At 39.1% G+C, this 24,695-nt stretch overlaps 2 protein-coding genes and 1 non-coding gene across 6 annotated transcripts; 2 read left to right on the plus strand and 1 right to left on the minus strand.

Moving 5' to 3' along the window:
* Nucleotides 1-1,708: 1,708 nt before the first annotated feature.
* On the plus strand, nt 1,709-10,257 carry c4h11orf98 (chromosome 4 C11orf98 homolog). 2 transcript variants are annotated; one of them, XR_014889099.1, is made up of 5 exons: nt 1,709-1,816; nt 3,496-3,620; nt 3,697-3,794; nt 8,021-8,469; nt 9,161-10,257. XR_014889099.1 is itself a non-coding variant. In XM_085250861.1 (4 exons), the coding sequence occupies exons 1-4, from the start codon at nt 1,781-1,783 to the stop codon at nt 9,274-9,276; spliced, it is 375 nt and encodes a 124-aa protein (XP_085106987.1). In that variant the 5' UTR covers nt 1,710-1,780; the 3' UTR covers nt 9,277-10,257. The 2 variants fall into 2 exon arrangements, 1 of the variants encoding a protein (XP_085106987.1); XM_085250861.1 differs by lacking the exon at nt 8,021-8,469 and having other exon boundaries at nt 1,710-1,816.
* Nucleotides 10,258-10,821: 564 nt separating this feature from the next.
* mansc1 (MANSC domain containing 1) lies at nt 10,822-22,887 on the plus strand. 3 transcript variants are annotated; one of them, XM_085250839.1, is made up of 4 exons: nt 10,822-11,789; nt 16,288-16,614; nt 17,471-17,611; nt 19,904-22,887. In XM_085250839.1, the coding sequence occupies exons 2-4, from the start codon at nt 16,362-16,364 to the stop codon at nt 20,926-20,928; spliced, it is 1,419 nt and encodes a 472-aa protein (XP_085106965.1). In that variant the 5' UTR covers nt 10,822-11,789; nt 16,288-16,361; the 3' UTR covers nt 20,929-22,887. The 3 variants fall into 3 exon arrangements, with proteins under 3 accessions (XP_085106965.1, XP_085106964.1, XP_085106963.1); XM_085250838.1 differs by having other exon boundaries at nt 10,825-11,817; XM_085250837.1 differs by lacking the exon at nt 10,822-11,789 and adding an exon at nt 11,830-13,623.
* Nucleotides 19,590-19,662, minus strand: trnat-ugu (transfer RNA threonine (anticodon UGU)). Its single transcript has one exon. It is a non-coding gene; the product is annotated as a tRNA-Thr (tRNA).
* Nucleotides 22,888-24,695: the final 1,808 nt, after the last annotated feature.

The raw sequence follows: 24,695 nt of genomic DNA on the forward strand, positions 1-24,695 counted from the left end.
GTACCCATGCATACTTCACACAGAAAGACCCCGGCCTGATGGTGGAACTGAACTAAGGACCTTCTTGCTGTGCGGCAACAGTGCTAACCACCGTGCCTCCACACACACACACACACACACACACACACACACACACACACACACACACACACACACACACACACACACACACACACACACACACACACACACACACACACACACACACACACACACACACAGTGGTCCCTCGCTATAACGCGGTTCACCTTTCGCTGTTTACCGGATTTTTTTGTGTGCAATTTTGCATGCTTTTTTTTTCTTACAGCGCATTGTGTTCTGCATCCTGATTGGCTGTAGACCATTGTCAATCCATCTCGTGCCGTGTCTCCTGTACAGTACAGAATGTGTTCAGCTTGTCAAATTTACATAAATCTTTGATCGCTAGCAGTGACTCTGAAGTGCTGTACTGTAATTTTGTAGGTTTTCTGCCCAGCAAACACAACAATGTCGACAAAATGTTTTGCATCATCAAAGGCAAGCGCCATACCAACCGCAAACCTCGTTTACTTGCATTTGAGTTCATCTTTTCATTTCTTCACATCTTCTAGCAGCTTCAGAGTGTAGGGATTCATGCATTTTCATTTACACGACTGTTTTCTGAGGGGAGACACAAATCCCTTTTTGTGAGGACAACATCATAAAAGCATAGTCACAAAAATCACAGCATAAAAATCTGATAAATCAAACATGCAGGTGGATCACCTGCTGAGGTGAGCATCTCACAGCTGTTTCTTTTTCATTTGCATATTCTGAACCACAACAACTCTGCAGATTATTTCTGTGTATGACACTAAGACACTTGCAGTTATGTATGCATCAATTTGAATTGGTGTAAAGTCTGTGCTCATCACTGTGTTGTTTTGAATTTGAGCGCCACACAGTGGAATGTAGAACTGAGCCAACACAATTTTTGACTTAAAAGTAATGAAAACTAGTCATAAGAACAGCCTTTAGTAAATATTTTTCTTACGAATTCTTAAATTTTAAATGAATGTTTTTTTAATTAACAATTAAAAAAGATTTTTTCTTTTTTTTTTAACTTTTTTGTAAAAGTCAACAAAATTGCTCTAAAATATGTGAATGTTTGTGGTTATTGATCTACATTTTAATGGCAACATATAAGAAGTTTATATATTTTTTAATGATAATCCATGTGTATGTGTGGGGTTGTATTATGGCGATGTAGCCACTGGATGTGAGCGTTGAGCTACTAAATGTTAAAAACTGGCTGTGTGAAACTTTTATTTAAGAAAAAAAATAACCTCTTTTTATTTGTTTCATTCATTTATTCATTTGTCTGTAACTGTTTTGTTAAACTTTTTGTAGTCCTTTGTTTACTTCGTTGTTGCTTAGTAAAATGTTGCAAAATTGATTAGGACTAAATAAATAAATAAACTGCACTTGACCTGTCCAATTAAAAATTGTGAATCTATTTTAAATGCTATAAAAATGTAGTTTAAGAATAATTCTGAAACAATGAGTTATGCACAGTAATGCTATTAATACTAACAAGAAGAATAATTTATACGTTCATATTTTTATCGTTGTGTGTAACCTATGTCTGAGATAAAAGTTGTAATTTCTTGTTTTTACGTGACGGTGTTTTGCCGTTGAACTCCGGGCTTCGTTGTAATGTTTTGTCACGACTGCTGGGGGCAGTGAGGAGCCGTGTGGCCTGAGGACAGCCAGGATTTAGAGCGCAGAAGAAGAAGTCTGTGTTCCACGTGAGCTGGTCAGCATGGCACCTCCGGGAGGAATAAACAAACCGAAAACTGTAAGAAATCCTGTTTTTCCTTCTGTTAGTCGGTTGGAGCCGAGGGCACATTCAGGAAACAATAACGAGTCAGACAGATGTTAAAGTTTTGTTCACACCCCCCTACAGTTATAGTAATGAATCAGTCCTTTGAGACAGTTTCCTCTCCAGTATTGTCAGTTGCGGGAAGTCGAATATAGCCTTAAAACATTTTGAGGAATTGTTTTAAATGTGTTGGTGCAATCCCTTTGTTAGTGGAGCGCATTGTAACTTCAGGAAACTGGGACACCCTGTGGACGGCAAGTAAACTGCATCGATCGAAACGTCACGAGACAAACAACAGCTACAGCTCTAAGAAGAATAGATTATACAGTAACCGGAAGCAGCAAAGGTGCTCTAATGGCTTAAATTATTATTTTTATGGCTGTTAATTTCTAACATGGCAGATGCACAGCTGCAGGTTTTAAACTTTGAAGTAATCGTTAGTATGTTCAGGTCTTTCTTCCACAGCCTGGTGGAGAAATCCTTTTAAGCCATCAATGGACAGTTACGTTTTCCAAGCGGGTCACGTGAGAAACCGTGTCTGTTGTGGAGCTAAACTCAGTTCTGGTCAATGGTACTTTTCTCTCTTTATAAACTGACGCTGGTGTTACAATCAGTCTGTGAAAACAGTAAAAAGTGCAGTAAAACAACAACAACAACATGTTAAGATTATTTAAGCTAAACTGCCAGAAAAGTGAGCCCTGCTACAGGCTGGCGACTATTCCAGGTGTACCTCACCTCTCACCCTATGGTAGCTGTGATTGGCTCCAGCCCCCCTTCCAACCCCACGACCTGGAATTAGATAAGTGAAAGAATATGGATGAATGAATGCCAGGAATAAAAACAAAAAAACTATATGTGCTGTTGTTACTGTGTTCGTAGTTTGAATACTTCATCTGCAGTTTGCAGTTCTCTCACTGAAAAAAAAGAACTGATCATCTGTTTACGGCTTCATATGCATATTACTTGAGAGTTGTCTGCCATATTAAATGTGATACAACCACAAATCACTTGTGGAAGACTCACTCTACTGTGGCAACCATGTCCAGTGTCTATGATCAAGATCAGCGGTCCCCATTTACAGGAAAATGGAAAGTTTTTAAAACTCTGTTGGTTTCCAGTGTAGCTGCTAACACTTTAAACCTAACTTTGTGGTTTCAGTTTAAATCGTCTGCAAGACACATACTGATTTATTTACCACCTGCTTCAAGATTACATTAAATGCATCAATAACAAACTGTGGCTGTGTCTTGATTACATTGGGTTATGTACATCACTCTCTGCTGCAGATGTTTCATAAACACAACCTGTTGGGTCGTTTCTCTGTAGCTTTTCTTGTGTGATAAAGTGTGACTGAAGTAGATGGAGCTCAGTGAAAAGAAACACTTATTACTATGTCCTCAGAATGTCAACTCCAACTTTCAGAACAAAATATCCCACAGAGCATTTTTCGCCCAGTTCTCATCTACCCCTGATTTAGATTCTAACCGTCAGTTTCAGATCTGCATTGTCTCTGAGTTTAAGTTGTTTGAGTCAGCTAATTCAAAGAAAGCCTGGATATGTTTCAGCTGTTGTTGTTTGTTCCTTCATATCTGATGAGGAGCTCTAAACACTCGAGTGTTTCTGCCTTCCTTGAACGTGTCGTGGTTCTCTTGCAGGAGTTGGGGAAGAAGCTTTTCAAGCGCCGGCGAGTTCTGAGCCGTGAGAAGAGGAAGCGGCATCAGATCGTGGGAGCTGTGGTGGATGAAGGTCTCATCACCATCCATCACCTGAAGAAGAGAAGGTGAGTGTCAGCTGACCCCCTCCTTCCTCCACCTTCTCATGGCCGCAGCGCGTTGTGACATTTTCTGTCCCATCAGGACGAGTCCGAGAGCCAACATCACGCTGTCAGGGAAGAAGAAGAGGAAGCTGATTAAACAGCTGCAACACCAGCAGAAGGAGAAGGCCTCTATGGAAGGTAAAGAGTGCCAAACCTTCTGACTGACTCTCTCCTTAAGTGTTTTCAGCATCTCTCAGGTACTTCAGTCGGTGTTAGTGTGCGGCTCTGGTTTCCAGACCTGTGTGGTCCACTAAGCTTTAGACCTAAACATATGAAAGACCAGTTGGGATTGCTCCGTTTATTACTTTACATTAATTAATCTTATTTTGAATTTGGGCATGGATGAAAATTTACATACGCTCTGGGTGTTTATGGAAAAATTGGAAAAATGTAACATCCCAAGAACAAAACTCTCATGCAGTCATAAGATAACCTTAACAAATAGGTAAAGCATTTGGGATGCATTGTTTTTATTATTTCCAGTCTTCGTAATTTATCTCTTCTTGGAAAACTGCAGACTGTGGCAATGCAAAATTATGAAAGTTTTGACTTTTCATTGAAACTCAAATGCATATTGTCCACTCTGCCTCAAAGGCTTAAAGACATCCACGTGGCAACATTGAACGCTAGTCATAGCGCCACCTAATGGCAGCAAGACGTCAGTTTTAGCTGATTGATATGACATTATCACCAGTGTTGGGAAGGTTACTTTTAAAATGTATTCCACTACAGATTACAGAATACATGCCCCAAAATGTATTTTGTAATGTATTCCGTTACGTTACTCAATGAGAGTAACGTATTCTGAATACTTTGGATTATTTAATATATTATCATGCTTTTTATAACTACATTAATGTACTATTGCTGTGTGATTTATTACTAGTACTGAAGGTTACTCGCCAAACCAATACCAACTACATTTTTAAATCCTAATATAAAATGAGTAACAGTAGGTGGACATTAGGTAAGGCTGCACTTTTTGCAGCAATCTTGTATAGAAAACTATACGGCATCCATCCCACTTTGGATGGAGCAGCTCTCATTTCTAGAAATATGGACAAATTTATTAAACCCCCCAAAATATGACTATCCAGAGTTGGGACCAGGAAGCAGAGTTGCAGTCTTACACGCTTCTCTGCAGCTTCTCTCCTCCTGCTACCCCCCCAAAAACCCATCTTCATAGAGACTGTGTCGGCTCCCAAACAGACAAAAAACAAACTAAAAACCAGCAACAAACAACTTAAACATAAACAATTACAAAGAAAGAACAACAAAGTATCCACATCTGAACCAAAGAGTAAAACAGTGAAATGTGGATTATTAAATATTAGGTCTCTCTCCTCCAAGTCTCTGTTAGTACATGACTTAATAATTGATCAACAAATTGATTTACTCTACCTTACAGAAACCTGGTTGCAGCAGGATGATTATGTTAGTTTAAATGAATCAACACCCCGGAGTCATTCTAACTACCAGAAATCTCGAAGCACAAGCCGAGGGGGCGGTGTGGCAGCAATTTTTCACACCAACCTATTAATTAATGAAAGACCAAGACAGACTTTTAATTCATTTGAAAGCCTGATGCTTAGCCTCGTCCACCCCAGCTGTAAAACTCAGAAACCAGTCTTACTTGTTATCATCTATCGTCCACCTGGGCCTTACACAGAGTTTCTGTCTGATTTCTCAGACTTTATATCTAATTTAGTTCTGAGCTCAGATAAAATAATTATTGTGGGTGATTTTAACATCCATGTAGATGCTAAAAATGACAGCCTCAACATGGCATTTAATCTGTTATTAGACTCAATTGGCTTCTCTCAAAATGTAAAAGAACCCACCCACCACTTTAATCACACTCTAGATCTTGTTTTAACATATGGCATAGAAACTGAACATTTAACAGTGTTTCCTGCAAACCCTCTCCTGTCTGATCATTTCCTGATAACATTTACATTTACAATAATTGATTACACAGCGGTGGAGAGTAGACTTTATCAAAGTAGATGTCTTTCTGAAAGCACTGTAACTAAGTTTAAGAATATAATCCACCCACTGTTATCATCTTCAATGACCTGTACCAACATAGAGCAGAGCAGCTATCTGAACGCTACCCCAACAGAGGTCGATTATCTTGTTAATAATTTCACCTCCTCACTACATATGACTCTGGATACTGTAGCTCCTGTGAAAACTAAGGTCTCTAATCAGAAGTACCGGACTCCGTGGTATAATTCTCAAACACGTACCCTAAAGCAGATAACTCGTAATCTGGAGAGGAAATGGCGTGTCACAAATTTAGAGGATCATCATTTAGCCTGGAGAAATAGTTTGCTGCTTTATAAGAAAGCCCTCCGCAAAGCCAGAACATCTTACTATTCATCACTGATTGAAGAAAATAAGAACAACCCCAGATTTCTCTTCAGCACTGTAGCCAGGCTGACAAAAAGTCAGAGCTCTTTTGAGCCAACAATCCCTTTAATGTTAACTAGTAATGACTTCATGAACTTCTTCACAAATAAAATCTTTATCATTAGAGAAAAAATTACCAGTAATCATCCCACAGATGTAATATTATCTACAGCTACTCTTAGTACCATTGATGTTAAGTTAGACTCTTTTTCTCTAATTGATCTTTCTGAGTTAACTTCAATAATTACTTCCTCCAAACCATCAACGTGTCTTTTAGACCCCATTCCTACAAAACTGCTCAAAGAAGTCCTGCCATTAATTAATTCTTCGATCTTAAATATGATCAACCTATCTCTAATGATCGGCTATGTACCACAGGCCTTCAAGCTAGCTGTAGTTAAACCTTTACTCAAAAAGCCATCTCTAGACCCAGCAGTCTTAGCTAATTATAGGCCAATCTCCAACCTTCCTTTCATATCAAAAATCCTTGAAAGAGTAGTTGTCAAACAGCTAACAGATCATCTGCAGAGGAATGGTTTATTTGAAGAGTTTCAGTCAGGTTTCAGAGTTCATCACAGCACAGAAACAGCTTTAGTGAAGGTTACAAATGATCTTCTTATGGCCTCTGACAGTGGACTCATCTCTGTGCTTGTCCTGCTAGACCTTAGTGCAGCATTCGATACTGTCGACCATAATATCCTATTAGAGCGATTAGAACATGCTGTAGGTATTACAGGTACTGCACTGCAGTGGTTTGTATCATATCTATCTAATAGACTCCAATTTGTGCATGTAAATGGAGAGTCCTCTTCACACACTGAGGTTAATTATGGAGTTCCACAGGGTTCAGTGCTAGGACCAATTCTGTTTACATTATACATGCTTCCCTTAGGCAGCATCATTAGAAGACATAGCATACATTTTCACTGCTATGCAGATGACACCCAGCTCTATCTGTCCATGAAGCCAGATAACACACACCAATTAGTTAAACTGCAGGAATGTCTTAAAGACATAAAGACCTGGATGGCCGCTAACTTTCTGCTTCTTAATTCAGATAAAACTGAGGTTATTGTACTCGGCCCTGAAAAGCCTAGAAATATGGTATCTAACCAGATTCTTACTCTGGATGGCATTACCTTGGCCTCCAGTAACGCTGTGAGGAACCTTGGAGTCATTTTTGACCAGGACATGTCCTTCAATGCACATATTAAACAAATATGTAAGACTGCGTTCTTCCATTTGCGCAACATCTCTAAATTTAGAAATATCCTGTCTCAGAGTGACGCTGAAAAACTAGTTCATGCATTTATTACTTCCAGGCTGGACTACTGTAATTCATTATTATCAGGATGTCCAAAAAACTCACTGAAAAGCCTTCAGCTAATCCAAAATGCTGCAGCAAGAGTACTGACAGGGACTAGAAAGACAGAGCATATTTCTCCTGTTTTGGCTTCCCTTCATTGGCTTCCTGTTAAATCTAGAATTGAATTCAAAATCCTGCTCCTCACATACAAGGTCTTAAATAATCAGGCCCCATCTTATCTTAATGACCTTGTAGTACCATATCACCCTATTAGAGCACTTTGCTCTCGCTCTGCAGGCCTACTTGTTGTTCCTAGAGTTTTTAAAAGTAGAATGGGAGGGAGAGCCTTCAGCTTTCAGGCCCCTCTTCTGTGGAACCAGCTTCCAGTTTGGATTCAGGAGACAGACACTATCTCTACTTTTAAGATTAAGCTTAAAACTTTCCTTTTTGCTAAAGCATATAGTTAGGGCTGGACCAGGTGACCCTGAATCCTCCTTTAGTTATGCTGCAATAGACGTAGGCTGCCGGGGGATTCCCATGATGCATTTAGTTTTTCCTTTCCAGTCACCTTTCTCACTCACTATGTATTAACAGACCTCTCTGCATTGAATCATATCTGTTATTAACCTCTGTCTCTCTTCCACAGCATGTCTTTTATCCTGCCTTCCTTCTCTCACCCCAACCGGTTGCAGCAGATGGCCGCCCCTCCCTGAGCCTGGTTCTGCCGGAGGTTTCTTCCTGTTAAAAGGGAGTTTTTCCTTCCCACTGTTGCCAAAGTGCTTGCTCATAGGGGGTCATATGATTGTTGGGTTTTTCTCTGTATCTATGAAGCGCCTTGAGGCGACTTATGTTGTGATTTGGCGCTATATAAATAAAATTGAATTGAATTAAACTTATTGTTTCGGAGGAAAACACGAACACGGTGTACAGTCGAGTCTTAATAGCTTACTTACAACTGGGCTTGTCGGGCACTGTTTTTGGCTGCTGTGGTTATTGTTATATTTACATGCTTCCAGCTCCTGTTTCTGCTTGGTGACAACTCGTACTTTCGATTCTCCTTTTTCTCCCTCCCTCGCGCTCACAGACACATAACGGGTATGACAGTCCATTCTCCCTGCAGCACTACACTGCCCATGAGGCTACATTCTTTAGGGCTATGCCTTTAACACTCTGGCTATCACCTTCATATTAAATAATGTTTTGAATAATAATTACAAAAATATTTCTTCACGTCATTATGCTGGCGGCAAGTAAAGGTGACATGGGCCGTGAGACCCAGGCATTAGAGCCTCTTAATGCGTCTTTTGTTTGGGTCTCCACCGGCATGGAATTACCAAAAATAGAGAGGGCATAGCCTAACAGGTGAAATAGGACTGTACTGCTGTGTAATCCATTTATTTCAACAAAGTAACTGTATTCTGAATACCACCTTTTTAAATGGTAACTGTAACAGAATACAGTTACTCATATTTTGTATTTTAAGTACATAATGCCGGTACATGTATTATGTTACTCCCCAACACTGATTATCACTGTGTGTTCTACACGTTACATACTGACACAGATGATTAGAGAGTGAAGGTTGTTTTTTTTGGGGGGGGGTTAACACCACATAGTGGACACAGGAAATGATGCATTTGTCCATCATCCAGTTAGATTCCACATGTTCTGCATCAAAGCTGACTGATCATCAGCTGCATTTTGTGTTGTTTTTCAACTTCTGGTGTTTTATTGATACTTTTTTATGACACTAAAATAAAATTGCTCATCATTCGTCTCTCTGTAGTGGAATCAACAGCAGCACCACAGAAGAAGCACAACACCTCATCAGCTCAGACCAAGAAGAAGAACAAGAAGGCGTCCGGATGCCAGGACGATGTAGAGATGGTGGATGTTGAATGAAGATATGTCTGCACTATGAGTCCCTGCTCAGACGTCCATGCCGGCGCCTCAACTTTGAGACTAATGGACAATAAGGACGTCCGTCCTGTAGTTTGTTTCTGCAGAAGAAAAAACTACAACAGTTGACATGGAAGCCCCTTTCTGCCAAAAATGTTTCCCCTCAAATATTAATTGAGCTGCTTTTATTTTAGTTGTAAATAAATCTGAATTTGTTTGAGGCTCACACTGTTTTATTTTTATTTGATCTTTTGCAGATTCTTAACCAAAACAGCTTTAATCAATCATTTAAACAAAAAACTTGAGGTTATTCTAAGTTAAATTAGTATGTTAGTGAAAAGACCAAATGTCTTTCTATGGTGTAAAAGTTTTGTGAGAATTAAAAATGTAACTTCACTGGCAAAAATATGAAAAAATATGATATTGTTTTAAATTTACTATCTGAAGATATTTTTGTAATTTTTGACTAACCAAAGGCATTTTACACTTTCATTTTGTTATTTGGCAGAAATGGGTTTCCATATGTGATTGGGTTTTTATTTTATATCTCTGTTAGCGTCGCAGCACCTGCAGAGTTTGAGGGCAACATTTGGACCTGTGGTTGTTACAGCATTCATCTTGTAAGCTTGTTTAATTAAATGGGTCATGAGCTTTGACCTTTAACCTTCTGTTCCACCTAGTTCATTAAAATTTTATACATCATCAGAAGTTTCTATTCATTATTTAGATTATATAATAATTCAGATTTTTTTTAACCTTTCTTAGTTGTTGGTTCATAAATATTTGACTTATTATTTTCCTGACACAGTTTGGTAAACATTTGTGCTTGATGGGAACATCCAGGTTCAAATGTAAACTGCACATTAAAACTCATTTTGGCTCTTCAGCAGTTTATGTTGAAAGAAAATTTTGTTACAGTTTAACACAAACTATGTTCATTTTTGACACGTTATTCAAATAAAGACCTGATAAATCCTTGTTTAATTTTTGCTGACTTCTGTTTTTTTATTGGGAAATAACATCATAGGTTTCCATGCTTAAAGGTATTGTGCTTTGTTTTGTTTTTTTACGTATGTCACTATTTGTGTTTTCTGACATACTTTGATGAGCTTCCATATGTCAAGTCATGTTTTAATAAGTTTTTCTAGGTGGTTAATTCGGGTTTATTTTAAGAAATATTTTCTCTCATGAGTTCTATGAACTGTGTATAAAAATATATACAATTAAATGTTTTCAGAATTAATGAGCCTCCATAGTTCTGATATACTTTATTTATTTATTTATTGGAGAGTTGTTTATAAACGTTTTGTCTTTTTGACCTTTTAGTAAGTCCAAACATTTAGTCCAGTTAATTCTAGATGTTTGTGTTCATCATTGCGATTCAATTATTATCAAAGGGCTTTAATGGGTTTCCAAACTTATTAAAAATTAAATAATATTGTTTTAAATATTAATATGTCCCCATATTCTTAAGAAAGATAGATAATAAAATGTTTTCAGAAAGCTCCAGGGAGTTCTCATTATTTGTTTTTACTTATAGGGTTGTATTGCGCTTCCATTTAAGTCCATTCATCCATCCATTGTGTACCCCACCCCATAACAGCTGTAACTGGCACTAGCCCTCCACAACCAGGTATTTTTTTTTCTTTTATCTAATTTTTTTATTTTTGATCTTTAATGCACTTCCATGATTTTGATATTAGGTTCAGTTTTGTTTTACTTTTTCATTTTATTTGAAGGCTTCAAATAAGCTTACATTATCTATTTTTATTTACTATTTATACATCCCATTAGTTGTATTTTTTTCAGGGGGGTATATTGGGCTTCCGTATGTTTCAAAATTTGTTGTCCAGATTTTGACTTACTGCAATTGTTTTATTTATTATTTAAGTTCTAATGTCTTTATGGGCTTCCATAAATTCAGTCGAATTTACACCTATGTTGTTTTTGTAATGTTTTAGAGGCGTTAATGGTCTTCCATACATGTTGGAGGTTTTATAAACTATTGATCCGCTTCACGCTGGCATCCTTTCTCTCAGATGTTTTGTTCATGATCAGATTTAATTATTGATGAGGCTCCGTATGGAGCTCTTATATAAACTGTGTCTTTATTGAAACATCTGAAGCTCTTTGTGTCCGGTTTCTCCGGCTGTTTCTCTGATATTTTTCCGGCTTTTTGGAAGAACATCAGACGGCAGTGAGCCTCAGATTGGGGATGCAGGCTCCTTCCCTCCCCCTACCAGAGGACAAAGACTAAAATGGGTCAGACTCAGGAGACAAGCAGCAGATCCTCCGCACCAGCCATCATGTAACGTCCTCCATCCTCTGCAGGCGGAGAACAGCCGGGTTCGTTATTAAGACAACAGAAACGCGTCCTCTGCCTTCTTTTTGTTTGAGCATCATGTCCTGTCGGGACGGCTGAGGCTTCTTACTGGAACTAAGCTGGTTTGAACAAACACCGACTCATCACATCACATCGCACTGACCGCCGGAGGGACGATGGAGGCGGCGCCGAGGTAATCTGTGTCCCCGCTGACCGCTCAGGTAACAAAACGCATTTCGGCCGCTTCGTGTCCCAATTAGGCTCCATTACCGCACCAGTAAAACCAGTACAGGGCAGGTTTGAAGGGCAGGTGCTGTGTGCAGCAACACATTAGCTTCGTGCTAAGACTCCAGCTTATAGATGCGGTCATGTGTGCAGCGCATTTCATTTATTACACACTTTATTACAGATTTTTGGCCTTGAGCTCAGGCTCAGCCCGGGCAGGTGCTCTCAAGTTCTTATTATCCAAAAGGAGCTGAGAGAACAACAGCTGCAGTTCTTCTGACGTCCAGCAGGGGCTCCACAGAGTCAGTCCCCATAGACTCCCATGTTATAAATTGACGTTTATTTCCTCTCTTAATAACAGCTGGGATATCTGTGTGACGTCATCCTGTGTTCTGCTGTTGATGTGATGTATGGATGGAGTCAGTGCCTCAATCATAGATTTTATATAAAAGATGGAATAGCTGCTGGAGCTTGAGCTTTTTCACTGTCGCAGTTTTTGGCTCATGGGCTAATGACTTGTGATTGGCAAGTCTGATTCTAATAACAGGCAAAATTTACAAAAAGATCTTTGAGTTTTATTTAGTTAAACTTGAAACTATAGTCTGAAATCAGAAAAGTATCACAGAAGTCACAGTTTTGGCTTTTTATACTGTTAATAAGGTTCAGGTTTTAGATCTCTAAAATTGGACTTTTTTATTTATTCATTTTTCAGGTAGCAACTTTTAGCCATGCAGGTAATTTACACTTAGCCCTAAACTCACTTATTTAAACTCTGTTGAAGTTTAATGTCAGACTAAAGTTTATTACAGTGAACTAAGACTAAGAAGACATTAGTTAAAAATTAAAACTACTTCTTCTCCTTTTACTTTTTTTAATGCCCGAACAGCCCCTGAGTTGTCATGTTGTCAGAGTCATGAAACCGGCTCTGTGAGGTTATTACATCACTATTCTGCTTTTACATCAATGATGCATTTTGTTAAGCTCTGTGCTAGTTTTAGTTGATTACAGCCTTATTGTACACTATAAGCATAGTGAGTTATTTTCCTGATTTAGTGGTAAGATAACTCGACAGGTTGTGAAATTGTTGTTGATTTCTTTAGGCTTTTATGTGGACATGATAGTATGTGAGGAGGCTGTATATGACATGGAAGAATACACCCCATGACATTCTTATGTTTTTAATTAACTTTGTTGCAGATTTTACGAAATTAAAGACTAAATTAAAAAACATAAAATATATAGAGATTAAACTCACCTCTAACTCTGGTTTGTTAGAATTTCTCTTTCTAAAAAAAAAAAAAAAACTAATAAAATGATCACCATGACAGTCCTCCCAGATGTTACAGGAAAGGTTCATCCAAGCACCCATTAAAACGAGGACTAGCGAGATTATATACCACGTTCTGATGTGGATTTCTAAAAAGATGAAGTCATATTTGGAGTTAGTGAAGTCGAGTTAGTTGACATATAATGATGTGCTGCCTGGTGGCTACTTACAGACTCATGGTTAAGCTAGTATAACACATTAGCACAGGGAAGATGGAGAATGAGGGTTAAACTGCTGTGAGTAAAAGTTCATGCTGAGGGTTCCTGTTGAGTAGAGGACGATGCTGACATAAAAACAGGGTCATCATGTTGTCGTGAATAAGGAGCACTAATCTGTCTGATAGTGGCTCAGATAACAGCAGCTGTAAAGCTGATAGGAGAGCAGCCGTAGCAGAAAAACAGGCTAAAGTCCTGCTCTGTGGACTGTGGACCCACAGAGCTGCTGAGCATCTAAAGGAGGACTGTTCACATGGTCGGTGAGTTTCTGCTCTTAATTATTAAATACTCAAAACTCTTTATACAAACTAACATGTTAAGTAGGCTGTACATGGAAACAAGGTCCTCTTCATCTTCTGTACTTGTGCAATGGGAGCTGGATTTATTCCACCAAATCCAAATGATGATCTTTCAACTATATTTAAATTTTTGAGGACGTGGATGAGATCACAGTAAAGCAAATGTGGTAAAAAAGATGAGTGTAAATTTTGCTTATGTAGCCAAAAACACTGCGTTTTTAATGTGCTTAGCAGACACACCACAGAGAAGCATCCCAGCAGCAGCCTAAAGTCACGCCAGGTGTACTTTTTAATAGGCTCTGCATCAGGCTGCACGGAGCAGAAGTGGGCAGGAAGTGACAAACAGCAACTACAAAGTGAATTTGATGTGTTTTAGAAATAAATGCCCGCTTGCACATGACAAAAGTCAGTTGGAGACTCAATGCGAAAATGTGCACCTGGTTTACTTCCAGGATTCTCCACGAGACGCCTCAGGATGCTACAGGAAAAGTGCACACAGTATCATACTGTATAGAGTCTAATTCTAAACCTCCTCACCTGTAATGATCTTTCACATGAACATCAAGGCAGTGTGAAACAGAGGTTGAGGTTGGAGTGCACAGTGTAAGTGGTAATGGACGTGTTCTCAGAATCTTTCGATTACACCCCCCGTGAGTAAACGTGATAATCAGGATGTAGAACACTTTGTGACGTGAGATTAATGTTTACCTCATCACAGATAACACCTGAGTTAATAAGAGCTGTAAGGAGTAATATGTAATCACAGTCCTCTTTTCTACCATCTTAGCAGTATAGAAAAACTTAAATATGGTGAAATCCACCTTTAAGGGGCTTCTGATGTCCTCATCAGTCTAATCAGGGGCTCTCTAAGTTTTGATGACTTCATCGATTCGTAGATCCTTTGATTCTCTTGTGCAATATTATTTTTAAAAAGTGCTGCTAACATTTTTAGTGCTATGCAGCTGACACCCAGCTGTATTTAACCATGAAACAAATCAGCTAGTTAAATTACAGGCATGACTTAAAGGCCTGGATGACAAAACTGAGGTTATGGATGGAGTCCAGCAACACTGTCAGGAACCTCTGAGCCATTCTTAATCAAGACATATAGGACTGCTGTGTGGACATAAATTTTCTTTTTTTCTTTTTTTTGTGGGGGGGGAGGGGGGGGTAGCTTTTATTGCAGTAAAACAATGGCGAAAAGACAGGAACGCTACGACAACTACAAGACATGCAGCAAAAAGCCTTGGGGCACATTTAAACCCAGGTCTTTGCATTAGCCCCACAGGACATAGATCACCTGCTCTACCCAGTGAGCTAAACCATCGCTCACACTGGTCTGGTTAAACATTAACTGTAGATGAATGTGACATACAGTATTGGATGCAGGATGCACTTTAAAACCACTCATTGGAGATGGATCGGTTATACCCTTAAAGAATGTGATGCGGTGCGACAGGTGCATTTTATATTTGACCTGTTCTGTAAGCATCCACCTTTGAAATACACAGCTGAATGAACCTGAGCTACAACCATGTGGTGACTTGAAATAGCCTTATGAACATGTACCATTGCTGGAACAGGAAATATATATGCAGGATGTCAGGTGAAGCAGAATGGGCCCTCTTTAAGGATCTATGTCAGATTTTCAGTCACAACAATTTATGTAAAAGATTTTTGCACTTCTGTCTGTAAGCGTCAACCACTGGAGTGGAAAAATGAAACACTGAAAACATGATTCCTCTAATGCAGCGGTCCCCAACCTTTTTTGCGCCACGGACCGGTTTATGCCCGACAATATTTTCATGGACCGGCCTTTAAGGTGTCGCGGATAAATACAACAGAATAAAACTAGTACTGGTACCGAAAAAAAGAAAATTTATTCATAACACAAATGAAAAGACCCAGGAAAACCGAGTAAACGATAAAAACGATAACAAAATAATGCTGAAAACCGATAAAAACCCTGAAAACTATACATTTCACACCTGAGCCTCAACTCTCACGGACCGGTACGGACCGAGGCCCGGGGGTTGGGGACCGCTGCTCTAATGTTTAGCTCAGGCCCCAACAGTGCGTCAATCCCCAAAGACTCTCATATTAAATGTACAGCCTGCTGTGGTCTCTGTAGGTTTAAAGTTTCCATTATTAGAGGTGTGGCCTCTTTTCCTTTTCCTTAATTTTGATGCAGCGCTGGAATAGCTTTAGATTAGCGGTCTGAATGCTTCTTCCACCACATTTTTCTCTCTGATTCAAACATCTTTCTGACCTCGTTCAGTAGTAATCTAAAAAAAGAAGCTGCCCCGCCACCTCCTTCAGGAACAGCTTCCATTTTTAGGTTTCTATTTTCTCTCCACAGATCTAATTTTGCTCTCTTTGTGGTCCAAGACAGATCTGGGACTCTGAGACATCCTGACAAGGGTTTGAAGTCTCAGACAAAGTCCAAGAAAGACTTAATAAGATGTACTAAAAGGTTTGACTTAAAACAATGGTTCCAAAAAAATCCACCTGACGTTTCCTGCCCTTTTTTCTCGTTCAGTGTCATCTTGCCTCTGTTGTTCTGAGTGTTTGCTGTGAATAATATCATTGATTAAACTTTAATAACAGTGGGTTTGTGCTCTGCAGTTCATCTCTGTGGATTTCTGCTGTCCTGCTCTGCACACCGAGGCCTTTCTGATCTGAGTACGCCCACTGCAGCCATGACCCCTCCCACCTCTGAACGACCCTTGGGGACGCTCATGCTGTTCGTTTACGCTGCTTTCACATTCATAGTGATGATATCACTTCCCGTGTCAGCACTGGAACCGGAGACGTGTTTCTCCAGGCAGCACCAGAGCGCCATAGTCGACGTCAGGCTGTCGCTAAACAGACCGACAACAGCCATGGATGCCCGGGTGGTCCACTCTGAGCGGGATTGCGTCCTCGCCTGCTGCTCAGAGGAAGTCAAACCAGGTGAGCAGAGTGAATGGGGAACATGGGGGTCAAAGGTTATGTTTTTTAAAGATATGTTTAAAAAAAACTGTGTCTGAACCATGAAGCATGAAGCATGTAGCTAAAGTAAAAGCACTCATAAGTCTATCCATAATATTATTGGATAATACTAATCCAGTTAAAGCTTTAAAATAAATGGTATGGAGTATAAAGTAATGTACTGGCATCTAAAGTCTGGTTGAAGTGGAAGCAGCATAAAATAGAAATACTGTACTTCAGTAAGAAGTACAGCTTTAAAAAGCATTACTTAAGGAAATTTACAAAAGCCAGCAGCGTCTGTAGGGACCAATTATAAATGGTGGGCTGGTGCCACCCTATGCTCATTCCATCCATTTACACCCCTGCAAAATCATCACCAGGATCTATAGAAACAACAGCAATGACTGTATGTCCAAGATACCTTTGTATAGTGCTCAGGAAAGCCTGAGGACTGAGGTCACGCTGGCCCTGGTGGTGAAAGTTTTGGGTAATTTGTGCAGATTGTAAATTTAAATATTTACCTTCAAAACCAGACATAAGAAAAATCAAAGCTTCATTAAAGGGGAGCTGCTCTTCTTGTTTCGTCATGTATACCTAATTTAGTCAGAGAAAGTATAACCCAGGTTACTGGCTTTGACGGCCACATGTAACCATCTAAAGACTATATCTGGTTTTTGGTCAGTGTTTTTTTTTTTTCCTGTAACCATCGCTACCGTGGGATATATCACAGTTTCTCTATAGTAGGCTCATCAGTCTCAAAGGTCACAGCAGACCACTATAAGCCAAAAACTGTGACTCAAAAAAGTGAAAGGAAAAAACTAACTTTGTGTTTCTGAAGGTGCTAAATGCAACATGGTGGTTTTCAACGGGAACAAACACGCTGGTGATGAGAACTGCTTCCTGTTCCACTGTCAGATGGAGCAGGACTGTCCTTTAACGAAGGCTCAGGAGGGCATCAACACCTATGACATCTACAAAGGTACGTCAGATACTCATTGTAAACACAGAAAATGACTTTAATAATGATGATTAAATGCATGATGAACAAAGACATGAGTGACCCAGCTTTGCATACATTCAGCTTCGGATTCTTGAAGATTTTTAATAAGTAAATTTAAGCCAAAACTAGAAGTATTATTGATTAGTTTAGAAAATAGTTTTCATTTTTCACCGTAGGATCTTCACTTCATTATTATTAAAAAACAAAAACAAAAGCAAAATTAATGATAATGATATTATGTTGATACCTGTGGAAGATCAGTCACGTTCATCAATTACCCTCCCCACACACATTTTTGGCTGTGCGTTCTGTGTGGAGTTTGTATGGGTTTTCTCCAGGGCTTCCTCCCACAGTCCAAAGACATGCAATTAGTGGGGTTAGGTTAATCGGTGATTCTAAATCCGGTCTTTAAGTGATGTTGTGATGAATCCTGCTTCCGGGTCCAAACTACTCTGCGTTTAATAAGGCTGTTGTGTTTTTAACGTTTTAATTAGTGCTGTCAGTGTTAATCTTGTTAAAATGACGTTAACGCCATAACCCCATTAACGCAGCAAATCTCTGTTAGCGAGTTAACGCGGATCGTCCCGTGTGTGGGGCTGCACGGCGACAACGCATTAACACGTTTAGCTCGTTAACGTGTTAGTGCCATGCAACCCCACGCACGGGGCGATCCGTGCTAACTTGCTAACAGAGATTTGCTGCGTTAATGTGGTTATGGCGTTAGAGTCATTTTAACGAGATTAATGCTGTCAGCACTAGTTTTAATGCTTTCATCTTGTTCTATATAATCCCAAAAATGCCCCTAAAAACAGTCAGTGATCACTGTCAGCCTCTCAATTTTTATTACTGCTATTAATTTTAAAGCACAGTTTTTAAAACCTTGCGATGTAACTACAACCCAGTCAATGCAGCAGTATATTAATTACTAACCGCGTATTGTGGATGGATTATCTCAGTTGTTCTCCTGACTGAAGTTTGGTCCATTTACAGAATCCTGCCATGCGATTGCATTTATCCCTAACCATCGGGAACCCTCACGTTACCTTTTATTGAGTGGAAAAAAGTTAGTGTTCGTCCTCCAGCGTCAATGATTATATTATGCTAATATAGCTGTGTCGCTAGCGATCACCTAGTACATCATTATATACCAGCTAGTCAAGCTTCAGTAACCCAACAAAACATCCCTGCTGTTTACTTTCCTGTGATAGTAAAGGTGATAACAGAGCTGTACGTCTTAATTTGTTTTCAAAAATATCTCAGTCAGAACATGGTATATTCTATTTAGATGCTAACTCACTGCTAACTTCTAACTCCATTAAATTTCATAAATTCTATTTTCATGAATGCCTGGATGTTAAACTTAATTGTTACCCCTAGTAGAGCAGTAATGTTGATCATTTTATTACAGATGAAAGAATTTAGACAGTTTTTCAACTCTCAGTAATGCCGCAGTGATCGTTAGTCTTAGGGACCTGCAGCGTAGTTTGGGCCCAGACATAGCTAATGACGGCAGACTTAAAGACTTTAGGTGCAAATGTGATCACGACTGGTTGACTGTCTCTTCGTGTTAGCCCTTTGCATGTCTGGGATAGGCTCCAGACCCTGCCCCTGCAACCCTGAACTAGATAAGTGGAAGGGAATGGATGAATAATTAAACTCAAAATACAACTACATAGAGGTCCATAACCATAACATTAGCAAATAATATACAATGTTATCATATATGTGCATTATTGATGTCCTATTTTCAAATATCATGGTTATCATAAATATCTTCACCTGTATATAAAAGAATAATAATTTTAAATATTAATGTGTCAAATTTCCTGTATCATGAAAGATAATTAACAAGCACCTGAACAAACATTTTAAATGATGGGGTATATTTTATGTCATGGAGTTTTTTCCCCAGAGAGTTAACAGACAGTATGGTTCTTTCACAGAAGGCATGTAGTTAAGGCTCCAGTGAGATTTGAACTCACGACCCCTGGTTTACAAGACCAGTGCTCTAACCCCTGAGCTATGGAGCCCTATATGTCAGTGTGAGACACACCTGTAATATGTGACATACCACTAAACCCAAACCGTTCATGAATGGTTGTTACCAAATTGGATCAAATGTCAGTATAATTGTTTTTTAGCCTTCTAAAACTCACTTTTTCTTGTTTGTGTTGAATTTTGGATGATTGTGGATTTTTGCTGCCCCCTGCTGACCAAACAATTCTATACAAATCTTTAAGTTTATGTCTTTGTGTTTTCTTTCCTGCACAGGTTTACTTCATCCAACCACTGTGAGACCTCCCACCACTACCACCATCACAACCACCACCACACTGGCACCAACTACGCCAACAACTGCACAACCAACAACCCCAAAAAGTATAACAACAACAATGCCACCAACCACTATCACAATGACAACAACCACTACCACAACACAACCGACAACCACTACCTTACCATCAACCACAACCTCAACCCCTACCTCCACCTCCACCCCCACCCCCACACCTCCACCCATCATCATAATTGCCACAATGGCAGCAGTGACCTCATCACCCACCACTGCAAAAGCATCACCTCTTTCCACCACCTCCATAAAAAAGCCTAACAAAACCACCAAAAAGCAAACTAAAACCTCCAGGAAAGGAAAAATTCATCCTATCAGTATCACCACCACCCAGCCAACTCATACTTCAACTCCCACCACAACCCCAAACACCACCCCCACCACCACTCCAACCACCTCACTTCCTGTTGTAACAATGAACAAGGAGGCCAAATACAGAACTACCGAAAAACTTCAGCCAAACACTGAAACCACCACGACCACGACTACAACACTTCCAACCACCACAACACCTCTAACCACCACACTTTCAACTACCACAACTACCACAACAACCACAACCACACCTCCAACCACCACCACTACTATTCCGTCAACTACCACCACAAACCCCCCTACTCCTCCTTCAACAACCACTACCACAACAACAACTACCACCACCACCACCACTGAGGCGCCCACCACCAGGACAACGCCCGCGGCGACTCTTTTAATTGTCCCCAAAGGTGCTGTTCAGTCTGACCACATCCTCCAGAATTCAAGTGCTGCCAGAGGCAAAGGGATAGCAGCACATGGAGCAATGAAAAGCGGCATGGTGGCATTTGTGGTGCTGGTGCTTGCCATCCTCACAATGGCCCTCGCCATTGGAGGCCGCAAAGCAATGGAGTCTTTCGACAGACGCCACTACACGAGACTGGAACTCAATGATCTGCACTACGAGGTGTGACAAGGAAAACGTTACAAGGACGGAAGCCCAGAGGGGCAGTGAGATTTATTGAATTTATTCAATTAGTTTAATAGCACAAAGTTACATAATAATGGAGCACCTACATCACCTCCTGAAAGGTTTGTCATACTGTGGAGAACACTGGATTGTGATTGGCCGGAGAGTACACATAATATTTAGTTTCTTTGCATTTAAAACAGCTGTCACTTTTTGATCTTCTAAAAAATAGCGCACTGCTTTGCTAGCAACATTTTTTTCTGTTGTTTTTAACACCCAAACCACCAATGTTATGTAAAAGATAGACACAGATATTGATATTACCTGTTGGTTTGTGACCATTGCCATGTTGCTATTTTAAAACTGGAGGCAAGCTGAAAGAGAAACCAAGGGGTGCTGTGTGTTCATACTTTAGTAACTTTTTTCTAAGTAGAGAAATTATGGCCTCCATGCTGTTTCAGCTAGCACTATCTAAAACTCATGAGTGCCATTTCAATTAACATCTGAAAACAAAATTTCCTGCATATGTTTGGGTTTTGACAGAGATCATTTTAAAAAAGATTGGTCATAAGACCAATTTTGAGGAAAGAAAAACCCTGTAAAAGCTAAGCTAAGCTGGCTTAGCTAGCTGAACTTTATGTTTATAACAATAGTGAACAAACTCCGCCCATTCCAAATTTTCTAACAAAGAAGTCATTCAACAAACTCACCAGTCACATGATTTTTAAAGTCTTCACTGTTGATTATTTCAGCTTTATTCACCTTAAGTGACCATGTCCATCTTTTATATACAGTCAGTAGGTAAAGTACAAAGATGACAACCTCATTCCATTTCAGACTCCGCCTCCTTAAACTCATCACAGACCAATCATGGACTTCATACCTTAATTTTTCTGTTATTGGTGTTAACAAAAGAAAAAGATGGTAGACTTATATTGAAAAGTTCTCACAATGAAGACAAAATATCTCTTAATTTAAAAACTATTCTTAGAATTTATTTGAGGTGTTTTTGTTTTGTGAAAAAAAAATCAAACTTTGAGATATTTTTTGGGCTTTTATGTTTTTAGATTATTTGACTTCTCATGAGACAAATTCCTCAGTTGTTACTTGATCTTTTTAAGTCTTGTGCAACAAGTGATAGTGCAACTTTGAAGCAGCCTTCAGACTTTAGGCGGTAACACTGCCCTTCTGTGGCCTCTCAGATCACATAATGAACTCAGAGTTCTGCTGGGAAGCTCATTGGTCCAAAACTTCAGCTGACGATGGAACAAAGAACAAACAGCAATATTTTTACTCGTAGAAACTCAGGAAGCTTCTGAAGTGGACTGGCGAGAAGAAACTCTATACAAGCGGACTCTGATTCAGATTCTGGCCTTCTTCTGATTCGCCGTGGGGTCGCGGGGCCCTTTGTGTATACACCTGCATGTCTTCTTCCTCCCACACGCTTCAGCCATACGAGCCTGTGATTGCTTCTTAAATCACCTGACCGGTGTAGATGTCAGACTCACTCTCTCACTGTGGTGTTTTTGTATTTTGTATTTCACATGTGGATAAATATTCAAACGATGGATGCAATCCTTTGAAAATCGATGCACTATTGTATCCTGTTTTTTTGTTTTTTTTAATGACTATGATCTGCTGATTTTTTTTCATAAGTAAGAGGACACTTGCTGCGCACTATTTTCCTATAATGACGTTTGTATTGTACTGGATGTGCAGAAACGAGACTGCTATAGCGTCACTTCACCACCAGGTGGCAGCAGCAGCAGTCCGATAAACTGAAGCTGCACCAATAAGGCGTTTTCACTGATACTGCTCTGATTTTTACTTTGATTGTCTAATTAATAATTACATGGATGGTAATAGTTTGGTCTTGTTTTGTGAAGTGATGCTTTTGCATAAGTTTGAACTTTGATGTTTCGTTCTTGTAAGGATTAAAAAACTGTTGATTTTTGAAAAGTATCTGAGTCTGCAGATTTATTTTTGCTTGAGTGTGTTTGATTTTAAATAGAACCACTGTGATTTTTTATCGTCTGGGTGATCTACCAACAAATAATCAAAATTAATCTTGTAAAGTTGTTCCAAATTAAATAAAATTTCACATTTATCACAGCATCACATTTATTACTGTTCTGTATTAACCAAACTGGGAGCAGGTTCATTACAGCAACAAAAATAATCAGCCTGAGTCTGAGAAAAGTTTCCACCTGACCCATCTGTTTTTTAAATCTACAAAAACTTAAATATATGTCATGGAGCCATGCATGCTGGGATATAATGCATGCTTCATATAATGTGTATTTTCAGAGTAACTTGCTGTCACAGTTAAGATTTATCTAACTTGTATTATAAGTTTTTGAGTATTTTTACTTCTTTCAGGGCTGAAAAAAAACCCCACATTTCATCTCTGTTAAAAACTGCAAACAAACTCCCAAAGGTCTCAGCCTTATGTTAGTGCAGATTTCTCATAAACTTGAGTTTTTGGTCGATGCTGTTCTTGATCAAGCTTCTTTTCTATCATGTCCAGCTGAGCTCCAACTTTGGACAAATTCTTGGTGCAGGTTAAACAGTTGAGAATTGTTTGAGAATTCCTCAAAATTTCAAGTTTTTATATTTTCACTTTTCCAGATATATTTATGTATGCTGCACAAAAATTATTTTGAAGAAGGTTAAATGTTTTTTTATGATTTAGTGAAGAACAGTCATAAGCATTTCACAAGTTTCAAAGACTTTTATTGGCCATAAATATGGCACAGGGCTAATATGTATGCAAAAAGTTAGCGTTTACAGGGTCGACCCTTCTGTCTGTCAGTTTCTGGGCCCAAGATGGTGATCCTCCTGCTTTATCACGGTTCCAAGATTATCACTATTCGACTCAAAAACTAGCATAAAAAAATCCTCAGACTGATGATCTTCCAGGATGTCTTTTGTCTTGTGGTAACTAAGAGGCTTCGAGATCATCAAATAAACATTTTGGATCCTTGGCCAGGAAGCTTCCCAAACTTCACATCAAGAATCTTTGCTTAGCACTGTAATATTTACTATAGTGGACTTAAATCATATATTATACTGACTCTCCTGTAAGTGTTTGAAACTGGATTTCTTACCATTGTTCTTCACTAGATCACAAACACGTACAAAAAAAGCTAGATAAAAACTGAAACAGCAAAATGTATATAAAACACTAAATATGTGGCACTGCGAAAAACCTTTGGTCATGACTGCATAAAAATAAACTTTAATACTCTGTGTTTCTGCTTGTGGCCTTCATTGGGGCCATCATAAATATAACAAACATCATATACATCTAACCAGAAGCATACTTACCTTATTACCCTTTGAAATGTTGCCTGTAATGTGTTTTATGATGACCCTGATGAAGTCCACAACCTCAACATTTGTAGTAAAGCTGTTTATTATGCAACAGGTGCTTCAGAGCTGCTGTCAACAGCGCTTGGCAGAAAGTGATCATCTGCTCAGTTTCAGGAATGATTTTGACTCCTAAAGAATCGTGGCTAAAAGATGAGCCTGGCATCAAATGTAGATAAAAAAAGAGACCTTTGCTCTGACTTCAGGGAGCAGCCACTGATCACACATGCTGACGTGAGTCTTGAAAGTTTACCCAGAATGCACTTTTAAAGTTTTATTCAGTGAATTATCATTAAACAGATCAAACATCCATGGTTTCAAATTTTGTTCCTGTTGCTCTGAATCTAGATAATAACAATAAATTGGTGCAGTTTATTCAAGTAATGATTTATCTCATGATA

This window comes from Mchenga conophoros, linkage group LG17 (assembly GCF_057382185.1).
Source record: "Mchenga conophoros isolate Kocher_MC1m ecotype Shallow Benthic linkage group LG17, M_conophoros_male_GT1.1, whole genome shotgun sequence".
NCBI lineage: Eukaryota > Metazoa > Chordata > Actinopteri > Cichliformes > Cichlidae > Mchenga > Mchenga conophoros.

Coding starts and splice junctions, on each gene's coding strand:
- mansc1 (XM_085250837.1), top strand. Junction 16,615..17,470: donor CTCAGAGGAAGTCAAACCAG/GTGAGCAGAGTG, acceptor GTGTTTCTGAAG/GTGCTAAATGCAACATGGTG. Junction 17,612..19,903: donor CACCTATGACATCTACAAAG/GTACGTCAGATA, acceptor TTTCCTGCACAG/GTTTACTTCATCCAACCACT.
- c4h11orf98 (XM_085250861.1), top strand. CDS start 1,781: ATGGCACCTCCGGGAGGAATAAACAAACCGAAAACT. Junction 1,817..3,495: donor GAATAAACAAACCGAAAACT/GTAAGAAATCCT, acceptor GTTCTCTTGCAG/GAGTTGGGGAAGAAGCTTTT. Junction 3,621..3,696: donor CATCACCTGAAGAAGAGAAG/GTGAGTGTCAGC, acceptor CTGTCCCATCAG/GACGAGTCCGAGAGCCAACA.